The following is a 16,859-nucleotide window of genomic DNA, read 5'->3' as shown; positions in this document are numbered from 1 at the left end:
CACACACACAAAGCATATTTTAGCCACCCTCCTGTTTCCTACCTTGTGGGCACAGGAGGGTGTCTTTCCTGGGTTCCCGTTGGATTGGGCAGCAGCAGGTTACAGTGGGGCTGGATGTGGCTGATGGAAGTGGACTGCCTCTGGTCCAGACTCCCGCTCCGGTCACTCTAATCCCTGTGTGCCGGAGGAAGTGAAGGGAACTACTTCCTCTTGGCGCTGCGACAATGCAGCCCTACGGAATCGAGGCGGGCGAGCAGCTCTGCGGAAATCGAGGCGGGCGAGCAGCTCTGCGGAAATCGAGGCGGGCGAGCAGCTCTGCGGAAATCGAGGCGGGCGAGCAGCTCTGCGGAAATCGAGGCGGGCGAGCAGCTCTGCGGAAATCGAGGCAGGCGAGCAGCTCTGCGGAATCGAGGCAGGCGAGCAGCTCTGCGGAATCGAGGCAGGCGAGCAGCTCTGCGGAATCGAGGCAGGCGAGCAGCTCTGCGGAATCGAGGCAGGCGAGCAGCTCTGCGGAATCGAGGCAGGCGAGCAGCTCTGCGGAATCGAGGCAGGCGAGCAGCTCTGCGGAATCGAGGCAGGCGAGCAGCTCTGCGGAATCGAGGCAGGCGAGCAGCTCTGCGGAATCGAGGCAGGCGAGCAGCTCTGCGGAATCGAGGCAGGCGAGCAGCTCTGCGGAATCGAGGCAGGCGAGCAGCTCTGCGGCATCGAGGCAGGCGAGCAGCTCTACGGCATCGAGGCAGGCGAGCAGCTCTACGGCATCGAGGCAGGCGAGCAGCTCTACGGCATCGAGGCAGGCGAGCAGCTCTACGGCATCGAGGCAGGCGAGCAGCTCTACGGCATCGAGGCAGGCGAGCAGCTCTACGGCATCGAGGCAGGCGAGCAGCTCTGCGGCATCAAGGCAGGCGAGCAGCTCTGCGGAATCGAGGTGGCGACGAGCAGTGCCATCTTTACCATCTATCCCCTTCGCGGCTTCAGCACCGGGAGGAGTAGTTACAGAGATAAAGAGAAGAGAAATTCTTCCATGTGGCGACCTGGGATTTGTTGAGCCCTGCTTTAAAGTAACACTGTAACGCTATACTGTTTCACCTTTCCCTAGTAGCATTAGGTTCCCCCCCGCTCCATCAAAGAAAGTAAAAAAATAAAATAAAAAAATACATTTTCCAGCTTAATATAGTGGTTCTGGTTTCTACATTGCTGAGCCTGCAGGGGCATACTATTTTCAGAGAAAAGGCAGTGTTACATTGCAACAAAACAACAAAAGAGGTGGAGCAGCGCTAAACAACAATGATGCAATCAGCCATTACACACTACATTTCCCAACATGCATTGTGCATATTATTTTGCGGCAAAAAGCCACAAACCCACATTTCTCTTGCTCCTATCTCCTAGGACACTTGTTTTTACATTTTATTTATTTCAATAGATATGTTTTAAACAGATTCTTCTTTAGATATTGTGTTATGTAATGTTATGTATGATTAATCTTAGTCACGTGATTGCAATTGCGGTCACGTGATGAGGATGTCATTTTGACGCCAATTTTCTAATTTGAAACATTTAGAAGTCTATATAAAAGTGTGTAAATGCCAGGTATGTTGTTATCGATTTGAAAAAGCCCCAGGGGGTGAAAGCGTGGTTTTATCTTACTCCTGTTTAAAGTATTTTGGCTACCTCTATTTGCTGTAAGGTACATACTTTTTAGCTTTTATCAACTGCTACCTGGCATTTGTTTTATTTCCTGCGTTTCCGGAAGACTACCGCCCAAAAAGTCCTAGGTGGGGATCATACCACTAATGCTCGATACATAGAGCGGTGAGTATATTTCTACTTTTTTTTTTTTTGCTTATACCTACCTATATAGTGAGCAGTATTGGCTGTCTTTTGTCATATGATCTACCTCACCACTAACCTGCTGTGAATTAGTGCCAGAGGGATAACCTCTAGGGCTGGTTATAGCTCTATACTATGTGAGTTGGCATGTTTAGAGTTATATGTCATATGTTCTACAGTCTACCACCATATTGGACTATTGGTCCTGTCTTGTTTTTGCGCTCTTTCATATGCGGCTATTTAGCAACGTTGTCCATTACAGCACTTTACTGACACTATGAAGACAGATTGCTATTTCCAGGACTGTGTCTTATCTGAAACTTTATTTATTTTTTTCTGGACTATATTGTGGACTATTTCCATTTTAGGGCTTTTTATAGGTTTTTTTTTCGATTACTTGTGGTATATTTATTGCCGCACCCTGTATATCTTGTTTTACTTTGAGTGTTTATATTGCTGCCTAATATAATCTCAAGTGGCGGTCACTCCTGCTTATGCCCTGCAATCTATACAGGCCTTACCGCCGAAACTTACCTATACTAGAGTATAAGCCGACCCGAATATAAGCCGAGGCCCCTAATTTTACCCCAAAAAACAAGGAAAACTTATTGACTCGAGTATAAGACTAGGGCGAGAAATGCAGCAGCTACTGGTAAATTTCTAAATAAAATTAGATCCTAAAAAAAATATATGAATTGAATATTTATTTACAGTGTGTGTGTATGAGTGCAGTGTGTGTGTGTGTGTATGAGTGCAGTGTGTGTGTGTATGAGTGCAGTGTGTGTGTGTGTGTATGAGTATGAGTGCAGTGTGTGTGTGTATATGTGTGTGTGTGTGTTGCAGAGCCTTGGTGGGGGGTGGGCAATTTTTTTATTATTTTACTTTTTTTATTATTATTTATTATTTTTTATTTAATTTCATTATTATTATTTTTGTATTATTATTTCTTATTTAATTATTATAATTTTTTTATTATTAATTATTATTTTTTTCGTCCCCCCTCCCTGCTTGATACATAGCAGGGAGGGGGGCTCCTTCCCTGGTGGTCCAGCATTGGCAGTTCAGTGGGGGGAGAGGGGGGCTGGCAGAGCTGTAACTTACCTGTCCTGCAGCTCCTGTCAGCTCCCTCTGTCAGCTCACACTGTAAGTCTTGCGAGAGCCGCGGCTCTCGCAAGATTTACACTGGGAGCTGACCGAGGTGCTGAACGGACGGCGCGGAGGAGGAGGGAGCGGACAGGAGCTGCAGGAGAGGTAAGTAAGATCTCTGCAGCCCCCACAGCCCCAGTCTGTATTATGGCAATGCAAATTGCCATAATACAGACTATTGACTCGAGTATAAGCCGAGTTGGGGTTTTTTAGCACAAAAAATGTGCTGAAAAACTCGGCTTATACTCTAGTATATACGGTATTTCTGTTTCGTCCTTAGGACCACAGCTAATTTATCTATTCTTCATCCTACACTGTGTGGTAATAAGTATGTGAAGAGGGTCCAGCCCATATAAGAATCTACACACTGCAATCCCTATACACATACACTACATTCCCTAAGCACACACAATACATCCATTATAAACACACCACAAATGGTAGTGGAACGGGAGGCAGGCCCTGGGAGCGGATTGTGGGTCGGCCAAATAGGCAGATTCGGAGACGGGCCCTATGGGAGAACTAGGGGTGGGCCCAATGACTTGAGCAGTGTAATTTGATGGCAGCCCTGCTGGGAATTATTGTTAAAGCTAAATAAGACAATCAAAGCAATGTTATCCAGTGATGAATATGTTTGTTTCTATGTGGTACCCGGTAACTGTACTTGTTCTAGTGTTTTATTATGCAAACAAAGACATGCAACAGAAAACATAAGGAAATAATACCATTACAAAGCCCAGAATTTTGGGACCACTTAATGCAAAACGGTTTGTGCACATCTACTGTATATGTATATTAAAGCTCATATGCCTCTCCTTGCAAACGTATAAACTATTTCACAGCCCAGCACCCACAACAATCTGAATTAGAGTATTAGTTTGTTTAGAATGTGTTTTGGGAAGTCATGTGAGTAACCACTGATGGAAAAAAAAAAAAAAAAAAAATTCTCTAGGCAGCCAAGAGTTTAAAAAAAAAAAAAAAAAAAAAGGGAAGTGTATAAGAAGTTGGACATTTGCTGGAGCCCAGGTCACAGTCTATACATCAGAAACATTGTCCTCCTGTAAAGAGTAAGGCAAAAACTGCTAATTTGCATTACTTTTCTTGTAATGCTCAACACACCTTGCATCTTGGAAAAGGCAGAGGATGGCTCACAGATATAAGAAATAATTTTGTGATTATAAAAAAACCAAATAAAAATACCATACCTAAACTTTACTATTATTTTTTTTTTAATGCCCTTATTGCATAACACTACTCTATCCTAATTCTCTTCTACCTTTCTGCTTCTCAGTGGTCTTACGTGTTCCCAACTTGAACCATTACAGACTAATGAATGCAGCGGTGAGGCTCATCTTCCAGTCTGGTGACTACTGGCTATAGTTTATAAATAGAGAGTATAATAATTTGTAGTATATACCAGATGGAGACAGGTTGGTATATAGGGTGTCTTGTACCTTTAAGTACTAATTTTTTCGTAATACACCTTTAAGTGCAATAGGAAAGGATAAATGCAAAAAACAAAAAATAAATAAAAATAAATAGATAAAATAATATAGATAAAAATCAAGAGTAGAGATAACATGAAGATGAAATAAATAAAGAAGAAGAGAGAAAGAAATAAACGAATGAATGAGGAAATTGGAAGACAACACTAAAACTGCATAGAACAAAACAAAAAGGAGAGTGGATTCCTGGAGGAAATGCAACAGATTTTTGTCTAGAGCAGGTGTCTCAGTCCCCAATGTAGTTGAGGTAGATAAACCCTGTTCTAAATAATATACTTTGCTGTATCAAAGATAAAAAGTTAAAAAGTATCCATTTGGTTAAGCAACCCAGTAGGTGGAACTGTGTGCTGTAGCAATAAATACAATGTATCACAAAAAATGCTGAAGCAATAGAAACTGGATATATAAAAACGCCAGTTTATAAAACAATTAAAAACTATATTAATAATAAAATTGCAAAAATACAGATTAGATAACGTTCATGGATGCATTACCAGACTCCTGTGAATAAAAGGATAGCAAGAACCTTCGGTTTGGCTGAGGATGGATCCGGATATAGACAAATTGTCTGTATTCCGGCGGCCGGTAAGGACGGCGTAAATATGTGTGCACGTCCCGAACAGGAGCCTCGCTTGGAGAGACGTGCAGGACTGGTGATCCCGGTAGCAGTAGCTGCCAAAGGTTCTGCGTATAGAAATGAGTTGCTGGTAAATGCTGGCTGGTTCTGTATTCTGCAACGATGATCTGCCTAACGCGTTTCGTAGGGGGTGCGCCCTACTTCATCAGAGACGTGATGTTGACTATTGCTTCAGTCCTTCTTTAAATATGCATTTCATAATCGACAATAAAATATTCAAATCACATTCAGAGTGTGGGATACAGATTGCAATATATAAAAACGATTGTAATATGAAAGCATACAGAATAAAAATATGAATATGACTTAGAGTTCATTATAATACAGAAATCTTATGTAATAAATACATAAATGTCTAACATGAATTTCTTTAAAGATTGATGGTTAAAATTGTACATAAATGTAGAGTTGTCAAAATAATATATTACATATCAAACTAGATGGAAGCTGCATAAATATGATTGAACATGGAATATTTGTTTAGTGAGGAGATAATTAACATATTAGACCAACCATTAGTCTATAGACTAAATTCACATCACTTACCACTCAAGAAGAATATGATGTGAAAACCAATATGGACTGCAACACTTCGGGAGTCTTTACTACTCGTTTTTATATATTGCAATCTGTATCCCACACTCTGAATGTGATTTGAATATTTTATTGTCAATTATGAAATGCATATTTAAAGAAGGACTGAAGCAATAGTCAACATCACGTCTCTGATGAAGTAGGGCGCACCCCCTACGAAACGCGTTAGGCAGATCATCGTTGCAGAATACAGAACCAGCCAGCATTTACAGCAACTCATTTCTATACGCAGAACCTTTGGCAGCTACTGCTACCGGGATCACCAATCCTGCACGTCTCTCCAAGCGAGGCTCCTGTTCGGGACGTGCACACATATTTACGCCGTCCTTACCGGCCGCCGGAATACAGACAATCTGTCTATATCTATCCGGATCCATCCTCAGCCAAACCGAAGGTTCTTGCTATCCTTTTATTCACAGGAGTCTGGTAATGTATCCATGAACTTTATCTAATCTGTATTTTTGCTAATTTTATTATTAATATAGTTTTTAATTGTTTTATAAACTAGCTTTTTTATATATCCAGTTTCTATTGCTTCAGCCTTTTTTGCGATACATTGTATTTATTGCTACAGCACACAGTTCCATGTACTGGGCTGCTTAACCAAATGGATACTTTTTAACTTTATCTTTGATACAGCAAAGTATATTATTTAGAACAGGGTTTATCTACCCCAACTACATTGGGGACTGAGACACCTGCTCTAGACAAAAATCTGTTGCATTTCCTCCAGGAATCCACTCTCCTTTGTGTTTTGTTCTATGCAGTTTTAGTGTTGTCTTCCAATTTCCTCATTCATTCGTTTATTTCTTTCTCTCTTCTTCTTTATTTATTTCATCTTCATGTTATCTCTACTCTTGATTTTTATCTATATTATTTTATCTATTTATTTTTATCTATTTTTATTTCTTTTTTGTTTTTTGCATTTATCCTTTCCTATTGCACTTAAAGGTGTATTACGTAAAATTAGTACTTAAAGGTACAAGACACCCTATATACCAACCTGTCTCCATCTGGTATATACTACAACTTATTATACTCTCTATTTATACACTATAGCCAGTAGTCACCAGCCAGCTCCTGGACCCACACACCTAATTTAATTATCTATATTGTATTTTAGAGTGTTTTTACCCTTCTCCCACATAGGTTTTTAATGAATCCCTATTGATTCCAGTTTTTTGAGCAGCTGAGTGCCAGTCTATCTCCCTCTCCTCTGTGTGTTACATTAGGTACACCAGAATATTTTACATTCATCTTCCAGTCTGCCCGCACCTCTCACCTCCCCACATTGGCTTCCCGTAAGATATAGGGCTCAATTTAAGATCCGGATACTTGCTTACAAATCTCTACACAATGCTGCTATATAAATTAAACTGAACAGCGTTCTCTCCCCGCACCCCGATTCCTCTCCTGCAACAGTTATCAAAACAACAACTAGGCCTCAGTGAATACTATACTAACAACCTACTTTTCTACCATACCCTTACCCTTTGTGTCACTATACCCCACTCCCTCTAGCATGTAAGCTCATTGAGCAGGGTCCTCAATCCCGCTGTTCCTGTGGGTCCAAATCATCTGGTTACAAATACGTGTGTTAGTCTAACTATTGTACAGCGCTGTTGAACTTTTTGGAGCTTTATAAATATTAAAGGAGCAGTATAGGGTCAGGAACACAAACATGTATTCCTGACTCTCTAGTGTTAAAACCACCATCTAGCCTCCTTGGTCCCCTTTGCCTCCCTAAAGATAGTTAAATCTTACTTGTATTCAACTCTGAAGCTGCTGCCTCTGCCTGTGAACTTCCTCTGACATCAGAAGTGGTAGCCTGATCCAATCACAATGCTTCCCCATAGGATTGGCTGAGACTGACAAGGAGGCAGATCTGGGGCAGAGCCAGCATGATTCAAACACAGCCCTGGCCAATCAGCATCTCCTCATAGAGGATGAATTGAATATATGAATGAGGAAAGTTCAGTGTCTGCATGCAGAGGGAGGAGATACTAAATGGAATATGGAATTTTTCCTTACTGGAGATCCTTTTCTACTCTGCTGTGAGAATCACTGTTTATACCATGCAAGAGTTTCCTGTAATCACTTTCTTAATATATCAATATGTGCTCTGCAGGGAAAATTGTACCACATTTTTGTGCATACACTAACCCATATAAAAGAACACTCTGAATACAAAAGTGTTCACGTCATTACAGTGTTGTACTGACTAGTTAGATTATTGGACCTCCCGGAAGCCCAAAAATAAAGCATTTTACTTCTCTCCTAACCAGCGGTGTGCCTGTCCCACTGTGGCTGTCAAGTCTCCTTCAGCTAAGGTAATCAATTCTCAGTCAAGCCCCCAAGCTTGGATACATGCACACTTTTTGCTGCACAACTTCTTCACAGAAAGATGCACGGACTCAAGAGTGTGGCGATGTCAAATGTGAGGCAGCTCTGTAATCGCCAATGCATGAATAGTCCAGTCATGTCAATACAATAAGACAAGTGTTCATAATCTAATCCATTTACGGCCAGTTTTGTTAAATACTAGTAAATATTGCATTGTGACAATAATATATGATATTAAATTATATTATGTAATAAAATAGTTGTACTTCTGTTGATTAAAATCTCCAGCTTCAAATAGAAATGGGATTCCAGCTTAAATTGCCATCTCAAGGTCAAAATGTCAGCTGAAGATACTGGTTGCAATAACAGTTTCAGACACATGTAAGTGTCTTTGAGTTCAGCACCACTCGACCTTTCATGGATTTGTTTTTTCAGAAACACAGGGCGCTAGATTATATATGCGTGTGATGACTGACTGCTGTGTGGGGTAAGGCCCAGAGCTGTATGGAAGGGGATGAGTGTGTCACGATTACTGTGTGGCCCAACACGCATAACTATATTAAACACAAACAACATATACCGGACCTTAGAATGGCCGGACTTAACGTAAAAGAGAATGGTCAAAGAACATGGTCGGGTATACAGAATGAGACAATACGAAAAACTAGCCAAGGGTCAGGATACCAGAAGTAGTGGAAAGTTAAAAACAATAGCCAAAGTCAATAACCAGAAAAATATACCAAGAATGCGCTCTCTAACAACCAACAAGTGTAAACCACGACAGGGCACTGAGAAAAGGCATTACAGGGTTTAAATATGCCTCTCAGTGCGGTGATTGGTTAGTACAAAACATGCATCGATAACGTGACGTCACACGCACGCCGACGCCATCTTTAATGTGGGCAGTGCGCCTTTCAACAGTAAGAACGGAACCACAGCGGCCGGCGGCCCTTAGAACCCCACAGCAGCCGGGACCTGCACTCCGCCGCAATCCAGGCAAGAAAATTTTTTCCTTTTCGGCGCGACCATCCCAGCTCATGTGAGACTGCGCCGATTAGGGACTTACTTTTATCTGAAGTATCGGGGCGTCCGCACTGATCAGGCGCAACCGCGTCGATACAAACCACCTGTGCTGTGACAGAGTGTGCCTGTGTATCCTGGCAAGGTAGTGCCAGGGAGCTCCTATAGTGTTCTGCACCCAATAGAGGTACAATTCATGAAGCTCCATTAAGGGTCAATGAAGGGGCTCACCCAATGCCGCATTATGAATGACGTGGCTGTCTGGAAGGGGTTTAGGACACTCAAAGCTTGAGTATTGTCCTGTCTTCTAGGACATTCATTGATTAAATGGTAGGGTTAAAGTAGTTGCATAATAAATACAGTCTGTTGTGGCGTTGAACAAAGTATGATGTCTCACTGTATCAGGCATTGGGTACATGGGGATCAGTGGGCACAGCCCAACAAGTCAGGTGGGAGAGTTCAGTGAGTGGTAGAGTTTAGCCACTACCTTTCATCCCCTGGTCTTGGCTTCGTTATGAGCCAAGTTTGAATCATCCATTGTTGCAGAAGACCAATTATACAGATAATCCAGTGTAATAATAGATATTCTACAATGATCCATCAGGGCTGAAAGATATAGCCCGCAGTCATAATTATTCTTTGAAATACTGTATATAATGGACATCTTTTTAGCTTTGAAACTAGATATGTATATCTCTCAATCTCAGTCTCTATGTATTTTTGAGTTTTATATATTCACTTCCCCCAGTTGCTTGGTTATCCCCCACTTCCTGCAGTGAAGGAGGTTAAAAATAATAGTATCAGTGTTCTGCACTGCATTTAGAATGAATAATTGACAGAAAAAGGGGGAAAAATAAACAAAAACATCAAAACGTTGTATATTTAAACTAAGCAACAAATTTAACTTTTTTAAGCAACAAATTTAATCAAGATCATTAGTTCCAAAAAGTAGCAGAGGCTTGGCTAATAGGGTGGAGTTATGCTTCAGTAAGCTGCAAAAAATTTTCTCCTTTTTCATCACAGTTTAGGAGAAAAATAAAGCATGAATATGAGGCTAAACTTACGGTTGATGCCCAGAGAGTTGATTTAAATTAACACTGCAGGCATCTTAACCACTACAACTGAATGTAGAGATTATGGTGTTGGAGTGTTATGCCCCATTCAAAAACAGATTCCTTAGAGTGGAGAGTGGAGCACCATAACCACTTCAATAAGATGAAATTGTTATAAGACATATATTGATCCTTTATTAAACAATTAAAAGAAAAGAGAACATCACAAGAAAAATAGTGAATGCAAGTTATAAATGTAAATTCCAGAAAGTGATGGTTCCCCTTTAACAATAATTTGTTTCATGTAACTGTAGATATAAGGTTAAACTGAACCTCACAAGAATCACTTCTCAACAACAGTCTGATAACATTCCTTTATCAAGTGCATATAGGTCAATTTCAGCCATAAACAGCTCAACAAAATGAGGCATCCTCAAACGTATCAGCTAATTAAAAAAAAAAAAAAAAAGTTCCTATTGTTTCACCCCCTACCTTGACTAAACAGAAAAGATAATGTCAATAAATCAACAGACTGAATAACACACACAGTTGATACAATCTTTTATATAGTTAAAGGGACAATAGTCACCAGAACAAATACAGGTTAAAGTAGTTGTTCTGGTGAGTAGTCAGTCCCTGCTGGCTTTTTAAGTTAAACACTGTGTTTACATTACAGCCTAGGGAAACCTCCAATGGTCACTCCTCAGATGGTCACTAAAGGGGATTCCTGGGGCAGTGCTGCACCATGAGACGCTGAACTTTCTCTACAGAGATGCATCGATTCAATGCATCTCTATGAGGAAATGCTGCATGGCCAGAGTGGCGTTTGCCACACCCCTGGTTGTGATCATCAGTATTGACAATTTCAGCCAATCACATGCTTTCCTATAAAAAAAATCTTCGTTATTGGCTGAGATCTTCAAATCTGATTATGTCAGCCGAAGAGGCGGAGACTGCAAAGTTAGGGACGTTTTCACTAGCCCTAGGATGGAGGGGTGGGGGCGGCAGTGGTCGGCCAAGGGGGCTAAGTAGTTCAACAATTTAGGGTCAGGAATCTACATTTGTGTTCTTAATTCTATAGTGTTCCTTTCACCATAAAAAAAATAAATATTTTGAGATGCCTATATCTTTGCCATATCTTTTTTTAGAAATCATTTTTCATAGTTTGATTAACATGCACAATTTTGATTCGATCAGGGGTTCTCAACCTTGTCCTCAAAGACCCCCTACCAGTCCAGGGTTTAGGGATTACCTGGGTGTGTCTAAGGTGTTTAGAAAAAGAAGAAAAAAACACCTTAGAGTCTAAGGTGTTTTTTTCCCCTTTTTCTAAACACCTTAGACACACCCAGGTAATCCCCAAATCCTGGACTGGTAGGGGGTCCTGAGGACTGGGTTGAGAACCCCTGGATTAGATAAATCCTACTAGTGTGGACATTACAATTTTTTAATCAAGGGAGTGGGTGTAAGTCTAAATTGAGACTGAGCATCATATTCAAAGCATTTGGCCAAGATTTAAACTTTCAGGTTAAGATGTTCAATAAAGAAGAGTCATTCATTAAAACGGCCTTTCTAGGCTGCAGCTGATGCCCGCTTTAAAAGCAATATAGAGAAAATTGAAAAACATAATTTTTTGAAGTTCCACTGTTTATTACAAGTGGGTGAGAGATTTGAAATTGTGTGCCGGGGGACTAGTTACATCTCCTGCACACGTACTGGAAGAACGTGTCTGCCTTCTCTGCACCCAATACCATCTGCTATTGTTATTTTTAGTTGTAGTCTCCAATTGTAGTTAAAGTCTCCTTAAAGGACCACTCTAGGCACCCAGACAACTTCAGCTTAATGAAGTGGTCTGGGTGCCAGGTCCAGCTAGGGTTAACTTATTGTTTTATAAACATAGCAGTTTCAGAGAAACTGCTATGTTTATCAATTAGTTAAGCCTTCCCCTATTTCCTCTAGTGGCTGTCTCACTGACAGCCGCTAGAGGCGCTTGCGTGATTCTCACTGTGAAAATCAGTGAGAGCACGCAAGCGTCCATAGGAAAGCATTATGAATGCTTTCCTATGTGACCGGCTGAATGCGCGCGCAGCTCTTGCCGCGCGTGCGCATTCAGCCGACGGGGAGGAACAGAGGCGGAGAGGAGGAGGAGGAGAGCTCCCCGCCCAGCGCTGGAAAAAGGTACGTTTTTACCCCTTTCCCCTTTCCAGAGCCGGGCGGGAGGGGGTCCCTGAGGGTGGGGGCACCCTCAGGGCACTCTAGTGCCAGGAAAACGAGTATGCTTTCCTGGCACTAGAGTGGTCCTTTAATATTGTAAAGCACTGCCGAATCAGTTGGATATACATGCCAATAATAATAATAATAATACCACCAACAACAAATATAAAGAATAATGACAAATAGGGCATTATTTGAAGATAAAGAAATAAACAAACAAAAACAGAGTTGGACTAACCCTTTAAAGGGACACTGTAGACCTCTAAAGCACTTTAGCTTGCTGAAAAGCTTTATGGGTGAGGAGTGTCCTTTTTTCATTTTGGAAAAAGTGCTGATTTCAACAGAAATTTACACTTTTTTAAATTAACCCCGTTACACCCCCTTGTCTTTCAAACGGACAATAGGTCCTGTTACTACATGGATTGGTTAGCTCAGTAGAGCTAAATTTAAGAGGCCATAATTGCCCAGAGCACCTGCCTTGCAAAGACTTCTCATTAAGGTGCATTGGGAAGTCTGTGATTGGACAGCCATAGGAGGTCTGGGCAGGGTTATACAGCCAAATATTTTTCACAGTGGCCGCATAAACTCTCATACATCGTTATGAGTTAAAAAAATTTTTTTTTAATTAGTGCAGTTATGAGGTCATGCAATTTTTTTTTTCTTAAAATTATTTTCTTTCTGTGCAGGGATATGGAATTCAAATTGCCCAACGCCTGGGACAAGGCATAATGTCTCGGCATGGCTGTGGGGGCTCAGGGCTGTGACCGTGGGTGTAGCGAGAGGAGGGAATGTTCTGAGAAATTTTAGTAAATTACTGATAACAATTTATGCAACTAAAATGTAATTTCTGACAAGAACATGTCTTAGTTACACCAAATGATTTTGAAATACATGTATTGTAGTTTAAAGACACATTCCAGTAAGTATTATTGCTGTGAGGCTCTTTTTCACCCTCAAGACATACCAACAATACGGCGCTACTAGAAAAGAGGGACATAGGGATGACACAAAGTTACCAAGTCTCACCTCGAGCACAGGTCCGGCTCCCAGTATTGTTCTCTCCACTCCACTGGCATAACCTTTCTGACTCAATGCAGTCAAACAATGTATTAAAAAGTTGGTGCTCTGAGTTTTTCCCGAGCCACTTTCACCAGAGATCACTATGCACTGGTTGACTCTCTTTTTTAACATGGTGTGGTAAGAAACATCCGCAATAGCAAAGATGTGAGGCTCCAACTTCCCCAGCTGGTGATTGTCATACATCTTGACATACTTGGGATTATAGATGGGCAGGAACTTGAAAGGGTTAATGGCAATGAGAATACTCCCTGCATAGGTGTAAATCTTGTGTTTTAGGAATCGAGTCTTAAGGTTCCCTAAAATGGCACCTTCTGTTATCTTGGGTAAATTACACAGATCGTCATAGTCCTCTTGAGGCCTGGGAAGAAATCCCCTCTCCACCAATCTTCTTGCCGCTTTCTCCTCAGACACTAACGGCAGATGCACATATTTTATACTCCCGTCTTGGTTTTTCTCTTGGAGCAGAAAGTAATAACCTTCCGACTGTGTATGCCTCTCCTGAGCCTTACGTGGCCAAAGAAGAACCCTCTGTACAGGAGAGTCATTTGAATCTAGAACCCACTCTTCCCCTCCAGACTCCTTCACCTCTGCCAAAACATAAGGCTTGGAGCTGTCCAGTCCAAGAGCAGCCACTGCGTTACAGATGACATCACAGGCAGATGATTCCTTAGTTGCCAAAACAGTGCAGCAGTTTGAGATTTCAGGAGAAAATAGCTGGGGGTAAATATAGAGACTGTGGGACGCCTTCTCATGGTTGGCGTCATTTTTTAAACTCATTCTGTGCCTGTCCTGGTACCAGCATGCCTTGCTGCATCAGAATTCCACATTCAGATTCTGGAAGAATAAAAAAAACAATAAAAAAAAAAATTAGAATGCAAAGAACTAAAAGAACTACAAGTTCTTCTAAAATCAAGATACATTGTAAACATTGTTACACAGCAATTTAAATAAGAGATTGAGGGATTAAGATTTGGGGAAAGGAGTGCTTGTGAGAAATGTAATTTATTGCATCTATATAAGGATAAGAACGATATTTACCATAGTGAAATTTAGCAACAATATCCAAGCAGTAAGCAATTGCTCGATTTTATTTGCTGTTATGTTCTAGTCTCAATAAAGGGTTATTCTAAACTCCATGGATACTTCTGCTTTTAGAAGTGGTCACTGAGAAAGGAATTTGTATGTGATATTTGCAGCCCCAGGACACGCAACTTATATACACATACACAAATACGTACTTATTTAATTTCGTGATCATCAATTTATATAACACACACAATAAACGGTATTGCAAACACTTGTTTTACACATACATACTAAATATATATACACATACATACATACACACTATTTTTTCTGTGTTAATAAATGTATAACTCTGTAGTGTTCATGAATCTCCTGGACCTCCTACCTAAAAAAAAAAAAAAAAAAAAAAAAACATTTAAAGGAGCACCTTAGGGCAGGGCTTGACAAATTTGCTTTGGCTCTAGGAGCCAGCTTAAAAAATTTAGGAGCCTTTTTTTCCCCCCAGCAATAAAAATACAATTCTTAAAGGAACACTATAGGAACACTATAGGCACTAGAACCACTAGAGGCTAATGTAGTGGCTCTGATGTCTATAGCCTGTCCCTGCAGTCTTTCCACGTAAACCCTGCCTTTCCAGAGAAAATGCAGTGTTTACATTGATGCCTAGTAACAGCTCTAGTAGCAGTCACTCAGACGGCCACTAAAGTGTCTATCTGCATGGAGGCGCAGAATGCTCCCCAAAGAGATGCATTGATGCATCTCTATGAGGGGATGCTGATTGGTGCAGCATTTTAACACGCATGCTCAATAGCTCCCCTACAGGAAAGGATTGGATTGGCTGAGATCATCAAACTTGTTAATCTTAACTATGTAGACTGGCACAGCGTTGGGGGAAAAAAGGTGAGTAAAAACACCATTCCCAATGATCGAAGGGGGGCTGGTGACCTAAAAACGCACACTCACTGACTGACACCTGGACAGACCCACACACTCACAGACAGACAGACAGACAGACCCACACACTCACAGACAGACAGACAGACAGACAGACCCACACACTCACAGACAGACAGACAGACAGACAGACCCACACACTCACAGACAGACAGACAGACCCACACACTCACAGACAGACAGACAGACCCACACACTCACAGACAGACAGACAGACAGACAGACCCACACACTCACAGACAGACAGACAGACCCACACACTCACAGACAGACAGACAGACAGACCCACACACTCACAGACAGACAGACCCACACACTCACAGACAGACAGACCCACACACTCACAGACAGACAGACCCACACACTCACAGACAGACAGACCCACACACTCACAGACAGACCCACACACTCACAGACAGACAGACAGACCCACACACTCACAGACAGACAGACAGACCCACACACTCACAGACAGACAGACAGACCCACACACTCAGACAGACAGACAGACCCACACACTCAGACAGACAGACAGACCCACACACTCAGACAGACAGACAGACCCACACACTCAGACAGACAGACAGACCCACACACTCACAGACAGACAGACCCACACACTCACAGACAGACAGACCCACACACTCACAGACAGACAGACCCACACACTCACAGACAGACAGACCCACACACTCACAGACAGACAGACCCACACACTCACAGACAGACAGACCCACACACTCACAGACAGACCAAAAAAAAAAACAGTGCAAACACAAATGAAAGTAATTTAGTTACATGGAAGAGGAGAAAAAAAAAATTGCTTGTGGCCCAATCCTTGTCAGTGGAGATGTCCCCTCATGTGCCCACCCAGTGCCAATTCCATGGCAACAATGATTGGAAGGTATATTGTTTTATTAACATACAGAAAAGATACTTTAATACAGGAAGGGAATGTCCCCTGACTGTCAAATAGACACCCATGACATTCCAGTCTCAATCACAAGAGAATTATAGTTCCATATAGTTCCCTCCCACACCCCCCACCGGAAAGCCTGGAACATAGGAGAAGAATCTTATTTTATGCTCTTAATTTAATTGAAGTATGTTTTAATGTCTTTAGCACACCTCTGGTATGTAAGGATGTGTTTTGTCACACTGGCAGCATTTGGAGATTTATTTTCAAAGAATTAGCAAATTGCAGTTTTTTTTCCCCTCTCAGAAGAAATGGCACTGTGGAATTATTTCCAAATGCTGGATGTTGGTCTCAGCATTTTGCTGAGAAGAGGGAAGAAACATTTACAAAAGAAAATAAAAGATTAAAAATTAAAAATACAAAAATTAGCAGCCAGATTACAGGTAAACACTAACAGGGTTACTTACTAAAGTCAGCTATCTCAATATCTTGGTGCATCTATTTTAGTCTCCTCTGTCCATCATGTCTGCTGTTTGCCTTCTGTG

At 41.5% G+C, this 16,859-nt stretch overlaps 1 protein-coding gene across 8 annotated transcripts in view; it reads right to left on the bottom strand.

The window, feature by feature from the left end:
* Window positions 1-16,859, bottom strand: part of MYO9B (myosin IXB) — a 125,206-nt gene that overhangs the window by 78,089 nt on the left and 30,258 nt on the right. For all 8 annotated transcript variants that reach the window (XM_063455433.1, XM_063455432.1, XM_063455434.1 and 5 more), the window contains exon 2: window positions 13,365-14,252. In XM_063455433.1, coding sequence (XP_063311503.1) covers window positions 13,365-14,195 — 831 coding nt within the window. In that variant the 5' untranslated portion in view covers window positions 14,196-14,252. The remainder of the gene's footprint in view (window positions 1-13,364; window positions 14,253-16,859) is intronic.

This window comes from Pelobates fuscus, chromosome 5, assembly GCF_036172605.1.
Source record: "Pelobates fuscus isolate aPelFus1 chromosome 5, aPelFus1.pri, whole genome shotgun sequence".
In the NCBI taxonomy this organism is placed as follows: domain Eukaryota; kingdom Metazoa; phylum Chordata; class Amphibia; order Anura; family Pelobatidae; genus Pelobates; species Pelobates fuscus.
Note: the sequence above shows the minus strand (reverse complement) of the source record. Positions and strands in the feature narration are given on the sequence as shown.